This window comes from Drosophila serrata, unplaced genomic scaffold (assembly GCF_035046125.1).
Source record: "Drosophila serrata isolate PLE 108 unplaced genomic scaffold, ASM3504612v1 contig_273, whole genome shotgun sequence".
Lineage (NCBI taxonomy): Eukaryota > Metazoa > Arthropoda > Insecta > Diptera > Drosophilidae > Drosophila > Drosophila serrata.
In genome coordinates, this window is record NW_028257171.1 from 1,808,218 (window position 1) to 1,829,627 (window position 21,410).

Sequence of the window (21,410 nt, forward strand, 5' to 3'; positions counted from 1 at the left end):
AAAAATATTACTAATATCTTATAATAAAACCTTTTAGTTCCCCTGTTCTATATCTCTTTTCTTGTCATATAAAAATATTTAAAAAAATATATAGTTATAAAGAGTATCCCTTAGCCACTTTCACCTGCCCTGTTTTTTCGATTATCGTTAAATGTTTTCAGGTGCACACTTGGTGATTTTTGCTGCGTCTGTCGGTTTGTTCCCCCAACCCAGCAAAAGTACTCCTCATCAGTGTCTGGGCCAGTCATAAGTAATTTATCAAGATACAAAATTGCAGTTGCCCGGCGACAACCATCGCCGTCTGTCAATGCCAATCAGTGGCAAGGCGGTGTAAAGTATGAGTGAATGTGAATGTGAATGTTTGAATGTATGAATGTGAATGCGAACGTGAATGAATGAGTGCCGGGCGTGAATGATATCCAAAGGCATTTGTCAGGTGGACGGACGGGCACTCAAGTGATGCCAAATGTCAGTCAACAATTTCGTTGGTTTTTTGACCAAAAAGGCAGCAGAAGCAGCAAAAGCAGGATGGCCCATAATTGGCCAACTCCGATTCCTTATCTATTTCATACGATATATCGGTCAAATTCAATCAGGGAATATCGGGTGTTTGGTGTCAATTTAATCGAAGTTAAGGGGAAATGATTGAGGGGAGTAAGGGACATCCTGTGATTTATTGCTTATACCTGCAATGTGATATCATTGAACAAGGGTGACAATATCTTTTTTTTTTCTTGGTTTTGATTGTCCCTTAGGAAATTGAGTTTGAAGTTGGGTTTAAATTAGGGTTTTTAAGGGAGATATGGGATTGGAAATTAGGTATTAAATATATGTTTTTTATAAGTAGAGATCTCTAAAAGAGTATTAGGAAGTAGAATACCAAAGTTAAGATCATAAAAAATACAGTACATCAAATTTGGTAACTTACAATTTGCATTGCATTCTTCTTAACACATTTTTAAAGGTTTTAAGAACATATTAAAGTTTAAATGATAAAAATATTATGTTCTCATATATAAATAATTAAAATATTAACAGTTTAACTTTAAACAGAATCCTAATTAGATATAACATAATTTTTATTTACAAAATTTCCTTTTAGTAACCATTTCCCAACCAACTTATTAAAAATCCTTTAAAATCCATATTGTTCCTATTATCCTCACGAGACTTTGCAGCAAGTCACAGTTTTCCAACAAGTAATTTGGAACACATGGAAAAGTTCTCCACATTCATCTTATGGTAATTTACAGAATCCATCCTCTTCTCTGTGTCCTTTTTTCCCCCTCTCCACTCAATTACAATGCAAACTATCAGCAATAAAAGCAAAAAAATGTCCATCACCCAAAAGGAGAGAGAAGGATTTTCCAACAACCAGCCAGAGAATTGTAATAATTTTTGTGTGCTTTATTTTGTATGTGGGTCATGTCCTTATGAAATATTCAAATGTCCTGAATTACGTATTTATGCCATTTCCACTCTTTTATTGTTCGGCCTTCCAATCCCCAAGCAAAATCCTTTCACACAACAATGGGAAAAACACGAAAATCCAATTGTAAATGCGTAAATGTGAGTGTGAGTGTGTGTGTGGGAAGGGTGTTTGTGTTTCAATTCCGTTATTGAAAATTGACCAAATATGTGTGTGAAAGCAGAAGAAGGACATGCAAAGTGATTCCCCTGTTATTTTTTTTTTATAAATTTCTCCTATTTTCTTTTTGGGCGGGAAAATGTGTGGGAAATCGAGGGGAAATGGAGAAGGGGGAAATGGAAATGGACTTGGATGAAGGCAACAAAGCGACAATGACAGCAACAAAAGCAGAGGCAATAAAACACACACGAGGGCATAAAAACAAATAAATTGGTAACATTTTCACAACACACACACACAAACTCAATGCACACACACCCACAGCGCCCTATGAACACACACGGACATTGGTAAATCCGCAACGGAAGTTGTGCTTTTAAATCGATTTTGATTGATTTTTCTCACTGCCTTTAGGACACACGCACACACTCACTGGGGCTTTTCCGGGACCTTCCTTTACCCCCTTTTTCCTCTCTGTGTGTGTGTGTGTGTGTGTGTGTCAATGGCTGTGTAAAAATAAAATCAAATTGTAAATAATCGAGTCGCAATCGTCGCCTGTTTGTATCAAAATATTAAATGTATATATGATGTATAAATATATATTTTTTGTGCTTTTACCCTTTGGCGATGCTCTATTGAGAAGTAAAATAAAAACAAGAAAGGAAGCTGACTATGGGAACTCGAAGTTTAAATACCCTTGCAGTTTACATTTGAATTATAGGATTTATTTGGATATCAGTCATAACTAAAATTAAAATATTCGAATTTTTTGAATATATATTTTTCCATATTTTTGTATGTCAATTTTCTAGAGAAATCAAAGTTTAAAACTCTCATAACTCAGCCAAAAAATCATTAATTTCAATTCGGAAAGCTGTCCCATGTTAGTTTTTGTGAGTTTTATAAATCTGCATACTAAATTTTAAATTTAAAAAAATTGAAATTTTTATCAGTTTTACAAACCCTTTTTACACCTAATAAAATTTTGAAAGAAATTAAAATTTTTTTTTACTCCCGGAGATGAACCTGATCGACTCAGCTATTAATACTGATCAAGAATATATATGATTTATAGGGTCGGAAATGATTCCTTCACTGCGTTTCAATCTTCTGACTGAAATTTTATTCTGCAAAAAAGGTATAAAAACAGACAATTTCATTGAAAAATCAATGTTTTCCTAATATCATAATTTAGCCGAAATAGCCATAATTTTGATTCGGAAAGCTGTTCTGTGCGAGTTTTTAAAGCACTAACAAATCTGCATACTACGTTTTTTGATGCAATTAAAAGTTTTTGACTAAAATAAAAATAACCTTGCAAAAAGGTATAAAAACAGCAATTTTAGTCAAAAAATCATAGTTTAAAAATCTCATAACTAAGCCAAAAAATCATTAATATTTTGGAAAGCTGCTCTATGCTAGTTTTTACTGGATTAACAAATCTGCATACTAAATAAATAAATAAATTTTGTGTCGATTTTTGGGAAAAAAGAATGACCTTATCAATTTTTAGATTTTTTGAAAAATGTTTTAAAAATTAATTTTTTTCCCAGACATGCCCAGATTGATTCTCCTTTCGATTCTGATCAAGAATATACATACTTTATAGGGTCAGAAATGATTTATTTTAGAGTTACAAGCTTATGAATAAAATGATAATTCCCAGCATTGTTATATACATAAATATAAAATAATATATGGTTACAACATTTTGATATCCATTATTTATATAAAAAAAAATCTCTTGAATTTTTTTATTAATTCCTAACGAACCTGTCATACCTTTTCCACAGAACCAATTAAAAAATTCCTTCCTTCCTTTATATCTCCACTAAAACTATTTGATATAAACCTTTAACCCATCTGATTCACCGCATTCTCACTCTACCCAGAATGTAATTCTCAAAAACCTTTAGTTCTGTTTAACTTTATTTATTTATTTATGTTTATATATATTGAATGTATATCGCTTTATTTCAATACCATAAAAAACTTTACGCCATCCATGGTCGAAAACCAAACTAAAAGCCCGGCACTTACATTTTTAATACAAAATCAATAAATATAAAAATATATACATAAGTGAGTGGAAAAAATCATAAATGAATTTGTATGTGTGTGGGAACACACACAAGAGCATAACTATATATATTTCTGTGTATGGGTGAGAAAAGAATTTTTTTTACGATGCTGCGGACCCATAAAAAGCGCATAAAGTGGCCTTAACATGGCATAAAAAACGCACTCCGCAAGTGCCAAACACAGCCCAGGGGGGGAGTAGAAAAAAATATTACTAAGAGGGGTTATAGTAAAAAGAGAAGTTCACTTGATCCATCTACTATAGCTGGAAAGAGCATATGCCCGGGGAATACCCACGAGGTAGGGGGAAGTACACAAGAGCATATGTCCTAGGGAAAAAGCGTAGGAATTTAACAAGAAATCGCTAAGGATAATGGCTGGGAAATAAAATAACTTTTTGAAAAAGCTTAATAGGTGTGGCAAATCCTCCAGGGATCAATAAATCGTTTGCGTAATTAAGGCCTCATTTAATTTCTAGAAGTAACCTGTTAGGAATTCTTAAGTAAGGTATTTTTAAATTGGAATTAAAAATTCTGAGAATACGGAATGAATAATTGTTAGAAAAAGTTGTAGATTTAATGTAAGCAATAAATCCTTAAGTTAATTAAGGTCTAAGTCTTACCTGACATGATTTTTAAATTAATTTAAAGATCTACCAACTCTGAACTCTGACTTTCCTAATATAATTTCTAAGTACATTTAAAACCCTTGGAAAATCTTACTTCCTTTACTAGTAATTAAATCAAAAATACTCAGTAAAGAGCACTTTAAGAAATACTCCCCTCCAAGGAAATAAACCCCCAATTAATTCCCCAATTTGTTCACTCAAAATAAATGTTCCGAGGGCAACAAGGTGGTCATCCCCATTATTTTACCAACCAATTCCACCAACTAAAGTTTCTCAACATTTTTCATTATTAATTAAGTCATTTCCTTTTGAATTGCTTGATAACGTTTTCACTTCCTTTCATTGTTTGCCAGTTTATAAGGATAAGACGCACAGTCCCAGAGACTTCTCGTAAAACTTTTTGGGTTCCAAAAATTACCATTTCCATTAATAGTTCGAATATTTAACCCCTTTGTGTGTGATGTGTCTGAGGACAACCCTCCAGGGCGACGGCTACCTCCTTTTTGATTCCAGCATAAGTCACAGGGATTCAAAGCACTCAATAAACACACGTACACTCGAATTTACATATCTACATCCAGACATCATCAGGTCGTAATTAAAATATCACGCCCAGGCAAACAAAGCAAATCCGTGATAGAAAGAAAGGTGGAAAAGGCGATGGCATCGTTCTAGTCTTTATTCCCCGATGCCAGTCAAAAACAAATAATCTTTAAAACCGATTTTTGTTTTTTAATAAAAAGGTTTTACAAATATTTTAAGCCGCTCATCATTGCCCTTCAACCTTTAGCGGAGGAAGGTTCTTACACCACCCCCCCAGACCATTTTCCTACCCACTCAACCGCCGTCTTGTGCATTAAATCAAAGAAGCGTAGCCAGCACGTGTCTGAAATATGCATTAACACACCACCACCCATCACCCCATCACCATCGCAATCGGAGGGGGAATCCCCGGCATAGAGAGTAGATTTATCCCATTCCCATGCCAAAAACAGATCCAGAGCTTGGGTTTTTTGAGGGTTCGAGGACGCAGCCACCGGGAATGATTTCATTTTTAATATTAATTGCAGCAATCGAGTGACCATGACAACACACAACTCCACTGGCTGTTTTAGCAACCCTCAAGGATCCCAGGGATCGAGCAGGAAACTGCGCACCCAGAAATAAAACAGGAGTTTTTTTGGAGTTGGGAGTTGAAGTTGAAGTTGGAGAAGCGTCTTGCTTCAACCACCCGTGACAAGTCGCTGGCGGATGTGGCAATTGAATTTTTGCCGCACTCTCCTGGCAACTGTCCGTTAAATAAAAAAAAAAACCCCAGACAATATTTGTTTGTCGATTAAGGGTGGTCCCAGCCTCAGACTCAGACTCAGACTCCAGGACATCCCCGGTCAGCCAGACTGGACCTGACAGTTAAATGAACCACTGAGAGCGGGTTCGATTTGTGATTTGCCGGCAGATTAATGGAGTTTGTAATGGAATCTGAAAGGACTCTGTTGGGGATATGGACAACATAAAAAAAAGAAAAACCCTTGTTCAATTTAGTATTATTATGTTTTTATTTTGCATTTTTTTCCCTTTGATCTAGACAGGCATTGTAAACAAGTCAGAGAAGGTTCTTAGGGGAAAGGTTACCTGAGTAGCTAGAGTAATTTAATCTTAAATCTTATAAATTTAACCCTACCATATATTATTTTCTAAGAATAATCTAATTAAATATATTCCCTTTTATATTAGATTTTATAAATCTATAGGAGTCTCCTGTTCCCCTGTTATTTTGGCTTGGTAAAAGCCAAGTTTTTAGCTTCTTGTTCTGGCTTTACTTGATTTTTTTTTAGCCTTCTCGTGGTCCACCCCCAAAAAAAAGGACTTTATCCGCTAAACGATTTCCTTGGCATCCTCTTTTGTGCCGAGGTGCTCGGCACGGCCACTTGCTCTCAAGCACATTCCGCGAACACACCGCCGCCTCACTCGTTCCAACAACTCAACCCCAACCCCTTTTATACTCACTCGCCCCCCCCCAAACCCTTAAGGTTCAGACACAAATAAACGATAAAAGCACAGTCGTTTGCCAACAACAGTAACAATCAGTAGCGAGAGAATGCCACCCACTTGGGTTTTTTACACTAAGACAAATTTCTGAAACTAAAATAAATATCTTTTTCAACAAGTTAATCATATTAGTTGTATTTATATCGAAATTCGTTTACTTTTCCTCAGTGTAACTTTCAACTAAAGCAAACCCGAACCCGAACCCGAACCCTAACCCCAACCCGAACTCTAACCCGAACCCAAACCTCAATCACACAATTCACAATCGTTCGACGGACGCTTCGTCTCACTCGCTGTTGCTTCGTCGCACTCGCTCGAACATCTGTTCGTTGTTCAGTTGGTTGTTTCGGTTCGTTCGCTCGTTGGTTGCGTTCGACAAACGCGGGAGTTGACTGGGCGCCCAGCATTTCCAGCAGGCAAACCGAGTGAGGAAAATCCTCCTAATGGAAAATGCGCTTAACACTAGTCGAGAGAGAGAGAGAGAGGGAGAAAGTAAGAGAGAGAAATGAAGGGAGAGAGAGGCAAAGAGAAAGTACAAACGAGAGCGAGTGAGAGGCACAACGAGAGCTAAAGTTGAAAGTTAAATTGAATTGAGGTGGGCCAAGTGTGGCCTGGAGGGTTGAAGGCCTCTGGGGTCCCTTTGGGTGGTTTTGTAACCGGAGAAAGGTGGTGTCCCCCCCCCTCCCCCCTCCAGAGGTGAAGAGGGATGGATGAATGGATGGATGACGATGGTGATGGTGATGTGGCATGGGTTGGAGTGAATGAATTTGTTGGGCCATCAAAATGACTTTCAGCATGTGGAAGCCGCTGCTTAGCATGTTTCCTGACAGCCACGTGCGGATAGAGCGAAAGAGAGCCACAACCCCTTTGGACAGAGATGGGTATATCCAGAGAGAGAGAGAGAGAGAGAGAGATGGTATTTGTCCTTCGTCCGTCTCGCTTGTTTTGTGTGTGTGAGTGGCACTGTGAAAATGAGGCGCAAATTTTGTGGCCGAGCAAACAGAACACGAATAAAAGGCCAAAAAAGGTTCAACAAATGGTTGGAAACCCAAAAAACCAACCGAAACCCCCTGGAAAAATGTACAGGCATATATACTATTTGGTAATGATATGAGGGCAAATAGTGGTTATGGTGAAGTGGTTTTAATTTATAGGGAGAGTTATAAGGAGGATACCTAAAAGTTATGAGGGTATAGGTATTATTTTAAGTAATTAATAAAGGAAGAGAAAATAAAAGGATGAACTAACTTATTAAGAGTAGAATTAAATAATAGAATCTACAAGTTATTCTTTTAAAATTTCACTATAATTCCCAACTACCAAGTCATCTATATTACCTTTCCCTACCTTATTTATTTATATCTTTATGAGGACCTTTAACATTACTTGTACAACTCTTCCCACTTAATCTAAACTTGTATATTTATATTTAACTGTTAGCTCGCTGTTAACTTATTTTTCCCCTGGGCTTCTGTAATTTCTTGGTGGTTTTTGTGGAGTTCAACGGGTATCGGGTATCTCCTAGTCCAGCTCTTTCAACTGGGCGCTCAGAACTGGACAGCAAGCAATTGCCATAAAAGTCAGGATAAATACACACTCTCATACACTTATACTTTTCCCCATTTTCACCCCTCTTTTTGTATGTGTGTGTGTGTTTTGTGCCATATCTCCTCCCCCTTCTCTCACACTCTGGGATGCTTGAAAATTATGTCAACGAGTTTTGTTGATTTTCCCCATTTCGTTTGGCTTTTATTTCTGCCTTCCTTCGTCTCTGGCCCCATTTTCTCTGCCTCGCCTCGCTACGGTTTTCCTCCTCCTTCTGCTTTTCTTTTTGTTTGGCATTTTCCATTTTCACTGGGCTGTAGCCTGGCGCTGGTTAATTACATTTTACAAAATTTGCTGTCAAGTAGTTAAGTTGGGTTAAGTCGAGCAAGCGCCAGCAGCGCAGTCAACGTCGACGTCAGCTTTTCCAGCTTTTCCTCTGTGTCTGTGTGTGTGTTTGTGCTTTCCCATTTTTGTTGGTAATTTAATATTCGATTTTTGTAATTTTTATGCGCTGACCTTTTTGCATTTGCGGAATTTTCCTTTTTAATTATTTATTTGCGGTTGTTTGGGGGTTTTTATTTCGTTTCTTTTTGTATTTTGTTTGTGGGGGTGGTGTGTTTTCCCCTCCTGTGATGTTCACCATCCGCAGATTAAAAGGAAAATCATTTTGTATTTAATTATGCAGTCAGGTGATGGTAATTGGGGATTGTAATTGGGAATGTTCTCTGTCTGAATGTGTACAGCACAATGTTTGCATAATGTTTACACGTTCTGCAAATGGTTGACCATTTCATAGACTAGACCCTGGTTGTACATATATTTATATATCTTTTATATATATATATATATATCCTGTGGTACATAAGTAAATTCCTTAGTTTGTTTAACTTTCCGTGTGTTTTTCGCGAATGGGAATATTCAGGAAAAATATATTTTTAAAAGCTCCACAGATGGAGGAAAAAATTGCATGCCATCCAGGGACAGGGACAAAGTGAGATGCAAAAGGATACGGCAGGAGTAGCTAGTAGTGGGAGGAGTGAAAGGAGTGGAAATTCAGAAGAAGGACACGAAATAGGTATGCAAAGAGCTAAGGAGAAAGGATATACTAGGATGCTCTTACTAATGTGATTAAGTCTTTATTTTAAGGAGGATCTTATATTGATCCCATATAAAAAAGATTTGATAATTTAAATGAGAAAACATTATAAAAATATCAAGGAAAATTATAGAAAGGGTTTAATCTTAAAGAAATATATAATTTTTTAAAGGTTAAATATAATTGATAAATAAAAATTTCATATTCAATATATTTTAACAATGTTATTATAAAAATAGGAATTTCATAAAAATATTTAAAAATCACATTCATATCATAAAGCTTAAGATTATCCTTTATATATACCAATTTCCCAAGATCCTTTAAGTTAGGGTAAGAAAGAGCTCCCCTTTGCCAGCGTAAAAGACAACTAAGCAAAAAAAAAAAAAGCGAAGGAAAATTGTGGCGCAAAATGTTACGCTTGCATCGAAATGGAGAAGAAAATGTGAAAGAGTGTGGGGAGATCGGAAAAACTGAGGATTGGGGTTTTCCCAGGCAAGGGGTGAGCGCCACAAGCCAAGAGAGAGCGAACATGTTGGCTCCTACAATGACAGCAGCCTGCAACAGCCGGCAAAGGACGAAGGACGTTGCAGAGTGGGTTCGAAACGGTGGCAGAAGGCATTATGCTGCCCCCACTCACACACACACACACACACATGCACAACACCACCCGCACACAACCAACGAACGATGGAACATTATAGTCAGCAAGCGAAGGATGCGTTTTTCCATGATAAACTCATACACACAAAGCGACATACTTTCACACAGATGCGAGAAAAGCGAAGAAGTAAAAAAAAAAAACAGGAAAATAAGAAAAACTTGGCGCGACTTTCGACTACGTGAAGCTGTGAGCTATAGAAGCCGAGGAAAACTCACACACATACACTTAACAAGCGCCTAAGAGACATATATCCTGGCACACACGAGCTCAAACCGATGCAGAGAGAGAAAAAAGTAGGGGGAAAATATTTAAGAACTATAAATTAATATCCTGAGAAGGATTTGCATTAAAAAATTAAATAATTTCCATTTAAAGACAATTATTTGATTTCTTAAAAACCATTTTAGGATTTGTAAAGCTATTATATTTATTTATATTCAAAGCCTTACTCTATTTAAACACCTTTAAACTTTACTTAATCATTTGATCTTATATAAAGTTTAAGTAAATATTTTCCCAAAATTAAATACAGTTTTCCCTGACTAATAATTTTCCCAGTGCACTCACACAAGAGCAGAGGAAAAATGGCAACATAACTGTAGTGAAAATGTCAAGAGAGAAAAGATATTAAAACGTATTTGACTTCTGTGAGTTTTGGATGAAACGGTGGCTCTCAGGGTGAGGAGGGAGAGGAGGAGAGGAAAAGCGGCAGAGGAAATGGCAGGATGTGCGCCAGTGTGGCACAATGAAAAATATATAAAGAAGCCGCCACTCACACAAACACATCCGCACACTGACACACACACACACATGCAGAGCAAGCTTATGACAAAAATAATAAAAATGGCTCAAGAAAAGAAAATGGCAAAAACGAACTGAAATAAAAAAAAGCAGCAAAAAAACACACACACACAAAAAATAAGAAAAAATAATAATAAAAAAGGGACAGAGAGAAAGAGAAAATACAAGTATAAAAATGAATTTTAGATGACAGGCAAAGCAGCTTTCTAAGGGAGAAGGAGGAAAACCCAGGGAGAGTGGGGGAAGGTTTGTCTTTGCAGTTAAGCAGACAAGTAAATGTTGTCCTTGTTGTTGCTATCCCACTCCCCCCAGAAGGAGGCGTGGCATTTGCAAGGAAGCAGCAGCAGCAGCAAAAAAAAAGGAAACCCAAACCGAAGAGGAAAAATTGTGGAAAAGTTTTATGGGCAACAGCAGCAGCAGCAGCAAAAATTGCAATATACCCAAGGCGTGGGTTGAGTTGGTAGCCATAATGGGTGGGAATAGCCAAAAGTGGCCATGGGTGGAGATCAGAAAAAATAAAAAGGGAACTGGGGGGACTGGCTGCCGTTGATGGCCATGGAAAAGAGGATGCTGCGGCAGTGACAAGGATAAAAAAAATGGGGAAAGGGAACGGGAAAACGCAGATGAAGAGCTGGAAAAATGGATGGGAAACCAATTTAAAGCGGAAGATGGTTTCTAACAAAAAAATATGGATAAACTATAAGAAGATAAGTAAATCAAAAGAAAACTATAAAAACAAAGTGCTTTAATTGTCATATATTTGAAAGCGAAAGATGTTTTCTAAGAAACAATCAAGAAAATACTACAAATACATAGATAAATCATAGAAAATTATTAAAACAAATTGTAATATTTATCAAAAATTTTACAACGGAAGCTATTTTCTACCAAAAAAATAAGAAAATGCTGTAAGAAGATAAGTAAATCAAAAGAAAACTATAAAAACAAAGAGTTCTTATTATTATAAATTTAACAACTGTAGCTAGTTTCAAACAAAACTAAGAATATATTACAATTATAAGGAAAAACCAAAGAAAACTTTAAAAACAAAGTGTTATAATTATCATAAATATAATCTAAATTCAAGTTATAATAATAACAATACAAAATATGATTGTTTTCTATTCCCTCTGCTCAACCCACAAGTTTTAACTAATTCCCTATAATATATCATTGTAAGATTTCCCAAAGGCCAACAAAAAAAAAAAAAAAAACTGTCAGCATATGTTCCAAAAAGGATTTGCAGGATATCAACAAAATGCCCAGGAGACAAGCCCCTCTCCCCCCCCCCCCATCTCATGGAAAGACAAGGCATAAAAAATAAATGAATAACATAAAATAAATCATACGCCCCATCGGCCGCCCAGTGAAAAAAAAGTGAGCCAATACCGTAACCATTACCTACCCAATACCCCAACCCTAGGCCTGATTTTATGGTATCCTCCCCCTCTTTTTTCATGGCGCTAATAAATGCTTATCGAAGACGCATAAAGCGAGTAAATTCGCAGCCATTAAACGAGCATAAAACTGGAAGCCAGGGCACCGAAACGAAATTTTTTTTGCGGGGCCCGACAAATCAAAGTACACACCAGCCACAGGGAGAGGGAGTCCTTTCACTCCCTATTTCCTTGCCATGAAATAAAAACCAGGCAACAATGAAACCCAAAGCGGCTCCCAAGCGATTTCGGTCGGACCAAGGAATCAGCCAACCGCCCACCCACAAGCACCAACTCGGAGAAAACCCCCCTCGCAAAAAAACCCCACAGCAAACCCAAACCCAAAGTGAACCCTCCTTCGGCAGGACCTCCTCCTCGACACTCGCTATATAACCATCTTACCCAACGTTGACAGCATACAAAGTAACTTAAATCGAAACAATAAAGCGGCAACTTTGTTCAGAGGAAAAAAATGAGAAAAGAAAATGCAAAAGAAAGCTAAAAGAATCCTGGAAAAAGGACGCAGAAGAAAGCTGAAAAAAAGAAACGAACAGAAGTGTCGGAATAATAAATGTAAACGAAGAAGGAAATGCTCTTATTTGCTGAGGGAAATTTCTACAGGGAATAAATATTAAAATAAATAGATAAGTAAATGTACAACAAATATATATATATATATAATATTTTATGATTACAAAATGATATCTTATATTACAGATATGAAGCTGAATACAATATTTTAGTTCTATATCATTTACCCTATTAAAAATATTTACATATATTTATAATCTCATAAAATCAGATTTAAAAAACTATATTTTAGAGTATTCAAAACCACAATTTACCCCTTCACTATTCGATTGAAATTCCCATACCCCGAGCTTGGGTATTATTACAAAAAATATATAAGAAAAGTCGTGAAGGAAAGTTACCAAAGAAATTGAGTACAGGAGCGAGGGGGAAGCGCTCAAAGAAAAAAAAAATAAAGAAATGTAGAAAAGCGCAAATAAATGAATGAATAAAAGCGCCAAGGATAGCAAGGATACCGAGACACGAAGAGTGCAGAGTGAGAGAGGAAACAGAGTTCCACAAAGAAATTACAAAATGTATGCAACAAAAAATATTACAAAAAAAGCAATGGAAAAAAGAGAAGTTTGGGGGAAATGGAAATGGAGAAGGTGCAGCAACGCTGAAAAAATATTAATAAATCCCCGCTACTGTGGGACAAGGATACCCACGGTTTCCCTTTCCCAATTTTCCACAATACACGTCGCGTTTTTTTTTTGTTTCCTCCCAACGAAACACACGGCGTATGAGCAATATTTGAGGAGAGAGTGAGAGAAAAAGTGCAAGCTGAAAGGAATAAAAAAACGTGCAAACATACTAAACAAGGGAGCGGGAAATACGAAAAATTGCTAAATCAGGTTACACTAACTAACTGTGAATTTAGATGAGCTTCTGGAATTGTTTATTTTAGATTAAAATAAATAAAGTTAAGTGGTTGGAAAAGGTTTTTTGAAAGGAGATTATAAGAAGACTTGAAAATATGTTTTATTATAATAAAAAATATGAAAGGAGACGCTGTTAAACAATATCAGAAAAATATTAAATACATAATTTTATATGCTAATTTTTTTAGGTAAATTAATGTTTTTGAAATCTCATAACTAAGCCAAAAATGTATTCATTTCAATTCGGAAAGCTTTTCTGTTCAAGTTTTTTTAAGGTTAACAAATCTGCATACTCAGTTTTTAGTAAATTAAATTTTTTGTCAAAATTGTTCACTATTTTAATGAAAAAACGCCTTTAAAAATTTTCAAATTAAAAAAAAAAAATTTTTTTAGTCGGACATAGCTAGATCGATTCAGCTGTTGATGCTGATCAAGAATATATATGCTTTATAGGGTCGGAAATGATTCCTTTACTGCTTCTGAATGTCATTATGATACCCTTGAAATTTTTATTTTATTTTTAAATCTTAGAATATTTTGTTTGTTTTTATTTCAAAACATATTTTCATACCGTAATAATTGTATTATCTTTTGCATAATGTTTTTAAATACAAACCTAAAAATATTTCTAAGTATTTCAGCTTCAAACTAACAAAAACTTCCACTAATTAACCCCATTTACACTACATAAATCCCTTGTTAACCCCTTAAATGTTTTAAAGCATTTGTTAACCTCGAGTGAAGTTAAATTGTGGTTACAAAACTCTTGAGTCTTTTGTAGTTTACAATCAATTTATTGAGATGTTTATCCTCCCCAATTGCTTTCTAACTAATCATTCGCTTGTCCGCACTTTCGCACGCCGCCCACATACCGCAAATAACGTTCCGCCCCCCACACCCCCACACTCCCACTCCCCCCTGGTCAATGCCTTTTGCTTAACCCACAACAACCAAAAAGGGTCGCAAAGCGGCAACCGCAGATTCCCGGTACGAAAGGAGTTGCCACTCGAGCGACCACTAATCATAACGATAACACCTAATCAACCGCAACTCGGCGGGAGGGTTATCCAGCGGAGAACGGAATCCTGAATCCGGTATCCTGAATCCAAATCGAAATCCGTAACTCAATCCAGGACTAGCTACCGCCTCCCACTCAACGAATTGCAAACCGAAAAAAGAAAAGGTTTCGGGCTAAATTAAATGAAACGTTGATAAGGCGCAAAAGGGCGCACTAAACGATTAAATCGAATGAGCGAGCAAATGAGAGACACAGAGAGAGAGAGAGAGGGAGAGCGCCACCCACTGGCGCACAAGGGGGAGGGGAGGGGTTGACTTTTCCGCCCACCCAAAAGCTACAGCTGACAACTGACCCGTGGACCTGACGGAGGGCGGACGTGCCCGACTGACTTTCGGCACAAGTGCGCAGCGATGGCGAAAAGTGAATTTTCCGCTCGTCGCTTGCTTTTCTACCGTTGAGGTTCCAGGCAGGGGGCAGAGTGGGTGGTGGTGGGTGGTGAGTCGGAGGGTGAGGTGGTGGTAAATTGCCAGCTGAATAATTTCCAGAGGCAGGCAACTGCAGGCAACGACGGGAGCAAAGCACGCAAGGCGAACGGTGCATTTCGAGGGGAGTTAAGGTTTTTGACGAATTCCCTCTAAGGCTTTTTCGAAAGTTGAGTTTAAAAATAACATACTAAACCTTAATTAAATAATAAAAAAAAGCATAATAATTAGTTTTGTCCCAAAACTTAATATTTAAATTCCCTAAATAACTCCAACTTTTAAAGCTACGGGAAAAATAATTGATATTGTCCCTTAATTTACTATATAATTTCTTTAAAAACTTCAAACTTTTAAAGCCGAATATATTTTAAATAGGAATTCGTATTACAAAAAATTAACAACAAGCTACAATTAATTTAATTTGTTTTTAACTTAATAGTTTTCTTCTAAAATGTACCATAATTTATATAATATATATAGCAATTCGAGTATACCCCTTCATTATATCAATACATATACCTTAACCTCCATAAAACCATCGATGTTAACTCCCTCACCGTTGGGTGATTACCTAAATAATTTTAAAACTATAAAAATTAGAATTAGTACTGTTTCTACATTCAATATTAAATTAACCTAAAAGGCTAGAATTTGTTTATTCATTATATCAATAACCCTAACCTCCATAAAGCCATCAATGTTGACGCCCTCACCTTTGGGTGGATACTTAAATAATATTAAAACTATAAAAATTAAAATTAATACTGTTCCTACATTTAATATTAAATTCACCTAAAAATCTAGAATGTTTTAAAAAAAACAATTTTTAATTTGAAAGAAAACCTTAACAAACTAGCATTTATCTTACTTGTTTTCAACTATATATCTCTTTTGTTTACTTAACTATAATTTATTTTAGACATACCTAAATTCGAGCATACCCCTTTCTTCCAATACTAATACCCTAGCTCCCATAAAACCATCGAACTGGGCGCCCTCACCCGTTGGGTGGTGTTTTCGTTCGTTTGGGTTCGTCGCAGTTCGGTACTCCTCGGTCTTTGCCTCGGTTCGATTGTTCGACTTGGTTCGCACGGACACAATGCCACTTTGCTACATAAGCATCTATAAACATATATATAAAGATATATATATATATAGATACAGGGTTTCACGTGCCATTGCGCATGTGGGAATGCCATGGGAGTGCAGCCGGACTCGAAATTGGATCCCAAAAATTTGCTTTCTATGACTTCTGGGCGCCTGTTCCATCGGCAGCGTGTTGCGTTCGTGTGTGACGTTCTGTGCGGCTTCGGACCGGCCTGAGCCGGGATTTCAGCGAAAGGGGGAAATCATCGGACCGATATACAGGAGCAGGACCTGGAGCATGGTCCCAAAGCCATAGTCCTGTCACTGACGCGGTGTGCTGGTAATTGCAGGACCCCAAGCCTTGTTGTGCACACATTTGCTTAACTGGACTTGATTAGGTTTTCGAGGTTAGATACATTACGAATTATTTAGCGCAATGTGGGGGGTTAAGGTGGGGTGGGGTGTGGGTGGTGTTTGGAGTGGGGGGGTGAAAATCCACTTCTCGGTTCTGGAACGGGATCTCCAGGCGATCCAACCCCACTTGTTTGGGTTGCGAACGAATGTTCGTTCGTGGTTCGTCCTGTGTGTGTGTGTGTTCATTGAATTATTTCAACCATGCCGAGCATTTATTTTACACTGAAACAAAAACTAAAATTATTAATTAAAGTATATATTTTTTTAAATTTAATATATTTATTCACGTTTTTATGTGTTTAATGAGAAGGAGCAATTTTAGACGCTATAAAAAGTACATATTCTTGGTTAAAATCAAAAGAAAAATAGATATAGCCATGTTCTTTATAAAACCAATCTTATTTTTAATATTTTTCAAAATAAAAATCGTTCAAAAAATTGAAAAAAATATGATTTAATAATTTTGTAAATGCAATTATTTGATTAAACTATCTAATATTAGATTTATTAATATTAATATGATATTAATATTAATCTAATAAATTTGAACTTACCAAGATAATGCCAAAACAGGATTAGTTTTACTTATTTTCCAATATATTTATTTATATATATACATATATATATATGTATATATATATATATATATATATATATATTTACCGATTTAAGATCTTATTTGAGGTCTCTTTGGGAAGTTCTTTGCTAATAAATTAATATAATAATTAATATCCGAATCTAGCTATTTTATTTTTTTCACTGAACCAAATTAAACAAAGCACCTGGTATTAATAAAGTTTATTAGTTACTTTATGTATTAAAAAAATAATAAAATCTGAAGTAAATATATTTTATATATGCCTGAGTTACTTATTATTATTTCAATCCCAAAATATTGTATTGAAATCCAATTTTCTTCTCCCTTAAATCCTTTAGCAACTATTACTCTTCCATTTTTTATGGTGTAACAATTATTGTATGTGTTTCTGGTTGAACTTGCTCAGCTGCCACTGGTTTTTTGATTGTGTTGTAATTGCGTTAGGATGCGAACTTTGTTATCCTTGCCACGTAGCACATAATTGTAACCATTAATATTTTATTGGGTGGTGGTGTTGCTGTCTGCCTCTCGTTGGTACAGCCTGCTTTTCTTATAATTTTCCCTCACTACTAAAATCGAGGGGAAGTTTAATTAATCGACGACTGATGCTCTTATTGTTCCATTGCCCAATCAAAATATTTGACTTGTAGATGCGCCTCTCTAATTGAGTGGCCCCTCCCCCTCCCAGCCACTCATTTTCCGTTCTTCGTTTTCCATTTTGCCGGCAAAAAAGAAGTTAATGCTTGGGAAGTCCAAAGTGAAAGTTGTTTTTGACCAACTGCTGTTGCTGCCTTATTGTTGTTCCGCCCTCCCGTGTGTTCTTTTCGTGGCGGTGGCCCATCTGGCAGGATCCGCACGAAAATGATGTAAACCTAATTAAATTTCCAATAGAACAAACGATGCCGCTTCCAGGGTTTTCCTGGTTTTTCCTGGGTGGTGGGGCATCAAACTTTCAGGATGGCAGCCAGATAATTGCCAGATTGCGTCATGCGAGTGACTTTTCCAAACCGCCCCATCTTCTTTTCGTTTCGTTGCCAACCTTTGTGATTTATTGGTTTAAAATTAACTGAAATTGATATGGTAGAAATTTGTATGGTATTACAATTAATTTTCTAAAAGATTTGCATATGTAAAGCAGGCTTGACAGAGTTAAGATTGATTTTTAAGTTAAAGTATAAATATTTTTAGCAAATTTCTTAGAAAAACATATAAACAAAATATATATTTATAGTATATAATATAATATATATTTATGGTATATAAATAAGAAATAAACTTAAATATTCGTAATTCTAACAAATTCGTCTTAAATTATATATTTAATAAGCCTTGTTTTCCTGTTTTTCTTCTTAAAATATATTTACTTTTTCATAGACATCCTTAAATTCTATTAGCTTCAAGTTTTTCTTTTGTCAAATCAGCATAGATATATCGTTTAGTAATTCCATTATCGCAGGAAATACACAAGTGGCCATTGCCGAAACACACAAATCTTGTCTTTTCTCCCCCTAATAAAATTGGGATATATGTACATTTACCGAAGGCAAAGGCGCTTTCCTTTCGAGGCATTTTCCCCCCATAAAATAAAGCAAAATCCAAAGGCATCTCCAACAAGGCGAAAATTATCGAAATGACAAAAACGAAAGTGAGTCTCCTTTGGAAAAGTTGCTGCTTTCTCTGTGTGTGTGGGATGTGAGGGGGGTTTGATGGGTGGTTCATGACATTGTCAACGTCTTTGGCTGCTGTCTTTGTATATTGATGATTTTCCACACCCACACACACACACATACATACATACATATTATATACACAAATTGAATTATACCAAGGACCAAATGTTTCTCTACTTTGGGTGTAGGTGTGGGTGTGTTTGCCTTCTGTTTTGTGTATCTGCGAGACGTCAAAGTATCTTAATTAAATTTCATCCCTTAGCCGAAAAAAAAAACAAAAGGCAAAAGCAAAAAGAAAAACATAATGAAAATGTGCAGCAATTTTTCTCTCTCTGACAATTTACGCCCTGCTTACAAACAAACAAACATTTATACATAAAAATACCCAAAATGTAATAAGAAATACAGCGGAAAAATGTCACCAAGCCACAGAATAATATATTTTCTGTGAATTAGTAAAATTGTGAGACAGACAGACACAAAGTAATAACTTTTCCATTTCTCTGTTTTCACTTTTCTTTCTATCAGCAAGGGAATTTACATTTTTCTGTGAAATTTGTATAAATAAATGTAAAAATATGCCTTGATTTATTTATTAGAAAAACGAGAGATCTAAGGATATTTATGAGATGTTCATTGTATTGTTAGAAAAGACTATATATCTTCGAAATGTAATATTTTCAGGATATATTTAGTATTCAAAAATCCACATATCTCAAATCCTTTAACAAATTCTTACTTATCAGAACATCCTTTACCTGTTTTGCACTCCAATTAATCTAACTTTGATTAATTTCACTCTTAGTTATGGTTCATGAATTTTCAATTGGCTTCCAGCTCCAGTTACCTCATAAATTAGCTAATCTATTAAGTAAGTGCCATTGAAAAGGGTTTCCCAGTGTTATTTTCCAAAAAGCCACGACTGTGTGTGTTGTGTGTGTGTGTGTGTGTGTGTGTGTGTGTGTGCGAGGCCAATGACTGGCAGTCAACTGTTATGCCATTAAATAAAGTTGGCAACACTTAATGCACAGCGACAACAAAGCCAACAAACACAACAAACTGTTGAGTGCGAGGAGTGGGTGGTGTTGTGGATTTTCCTTTTTCCAAGGGGTGTGGAATTGCTAATAAAATGCCATGGAACGATGGGTGGGTGGTTGGGTGGTGTTTCTACCCAAAATCTATAAAATGCAGGCTACAAAATGGGGGCGGTGTGGGTGTTCCCCTCCAAAAAGTGTTTTGTATATTGTTGTTGGTGTTGTTATTATCCTAGTTGTTGTTGCAACCATTTGTTTTTCAAACTGTTATCCCTTGCCCTCCCTTCCCTCGCTTGCCCCTATAAACATGTCACATTTAGGGGCAACTACGTGCCAAGAGTTGGTTGCATGTGCGCCGAGCAACAAGCCAATGCCTCGCTTTTCCCCCTCTTGTTTTTCCCCTTGTTTTTCCTACAGAGAAATGCTAACTTTTCATGGCTCCCAACGTGGGGCCTTTCCTAACCATTGTCCTTTCCCTTCACTTTTCGTCCCTTTTTCGCAGTCAGGCACCGCAATTTGCGCGTGATATCCCTTACACCCACACACACACCCACTCGTATATATATATATATACATTTTCCGACCCGTCGTGGCAACATTTTCGTTATCCTTTAGGAAGCTACCACTCACAGCTACCGTTCCGAATTGAATTAAACTCAAACTTTTACCAATTTACAAAAGCAACACAGCAGCAAAACAGCAAGAAAAGGAGGAGAAGTTCAAGTGATGGTAGAGAGAGGAGAAGGGGAGCAGGATAAGGACCAGGAGCATGAACAGGGACTAGGAGAAAGGACGAAGGACGAAGGATGAAGGGCGGGGGGCCTACAACTAACAAAAGTCGAAGCTAAGAAAGTTTTGCGCCAAAGTAGAATCAAGTTTTTTGCCAGCTTATTTTCCGCCAACGTCTTTTCCATTGGCGAATTTAGTGATGACATTGAATCGTGTCACGAAAAGGATTCTGGGATAAAAGGATATAAAGATTAATATGTTTTTATATATATTCTTAATAACCTTAAGGCATTTAAGGTGTAGGAAATACTTCTTTGATGCAAAAGCTTTTGAAATACTCAATTGGTTCCCTAATATCCTGTGAAATCCTTACAATTTTTACCACATAAGGTGTCATAATAATACTTTTAGATCCAAAGCCTTATAAATAGTTATCCTTGCATCTTAATTGATGCATCCTACAACCATCACTAGTTCACTTTAGCTTTTCCTGCCCGCACCTTGCTCTCTCTCTCCCCAAAAACTTTTTCCGCCCATCAAATGCAACCTTTTTCGAGTTTACTTTTGCCAGCTCCATTCTCCACCTTGGACCCTTAGTCCTTCGTCCTGATTCTCTCTAGCTGTTGCTATTGCTGTTGTGGAAACACAATCTGCCCCGTAAAAGAGCTTAAACCCTGTCAAGCCACCCATTAAGAGGTGGGTCGTTGGGGGATGGAGGGGTTTTGCTGTGAAACATTTTGCGTGATGGCATACCAGGAGCATGCATACCAATACAGGGATAGATGCACTGAGAGAAATATTATAAAAAAACATTAAACTTTAAACTTTTACATGAGACTTTCAAACAAAACTTATCTTCTTCCAAGAAGAGGTAAAATCTAAACCTTTTGTTAAGTATTCTTTAAACCCCTCTTTTCTATTACAAAATTACACCCCAAATTTTTGTCTCTGTATCTTCATGCCTCTGGCTTTAGAGGAGGGGTGGAGGTGAAGTAGCCTGGCAAAGGACAACTATGGGCGAGCTTTTTGGTCGCACAGGGAC

General features: G+C 36.5%; 1 protein-coding gene across 1 annotated transcript; it reads left to right on the forward strand.

Annotated features, from left to right (window-relative positions):
• Positions 1-11,907: 11,907 nt before the first annotated feature.
• On the forward strand, positions 11,908-20,449 carry LOC147643453 (uncharacterized). The gene is given in 4 exon segments (XM_086834754.1): positions 11,908-12,042; positions 12,044-12,091; positions 12,093-12,137; positions 20,321-20,449. Coding segments are annotated over 4 exon segments (357 nt in total).
• Positions 20,450-21,410: the final 961 nt, after the last annotated feature.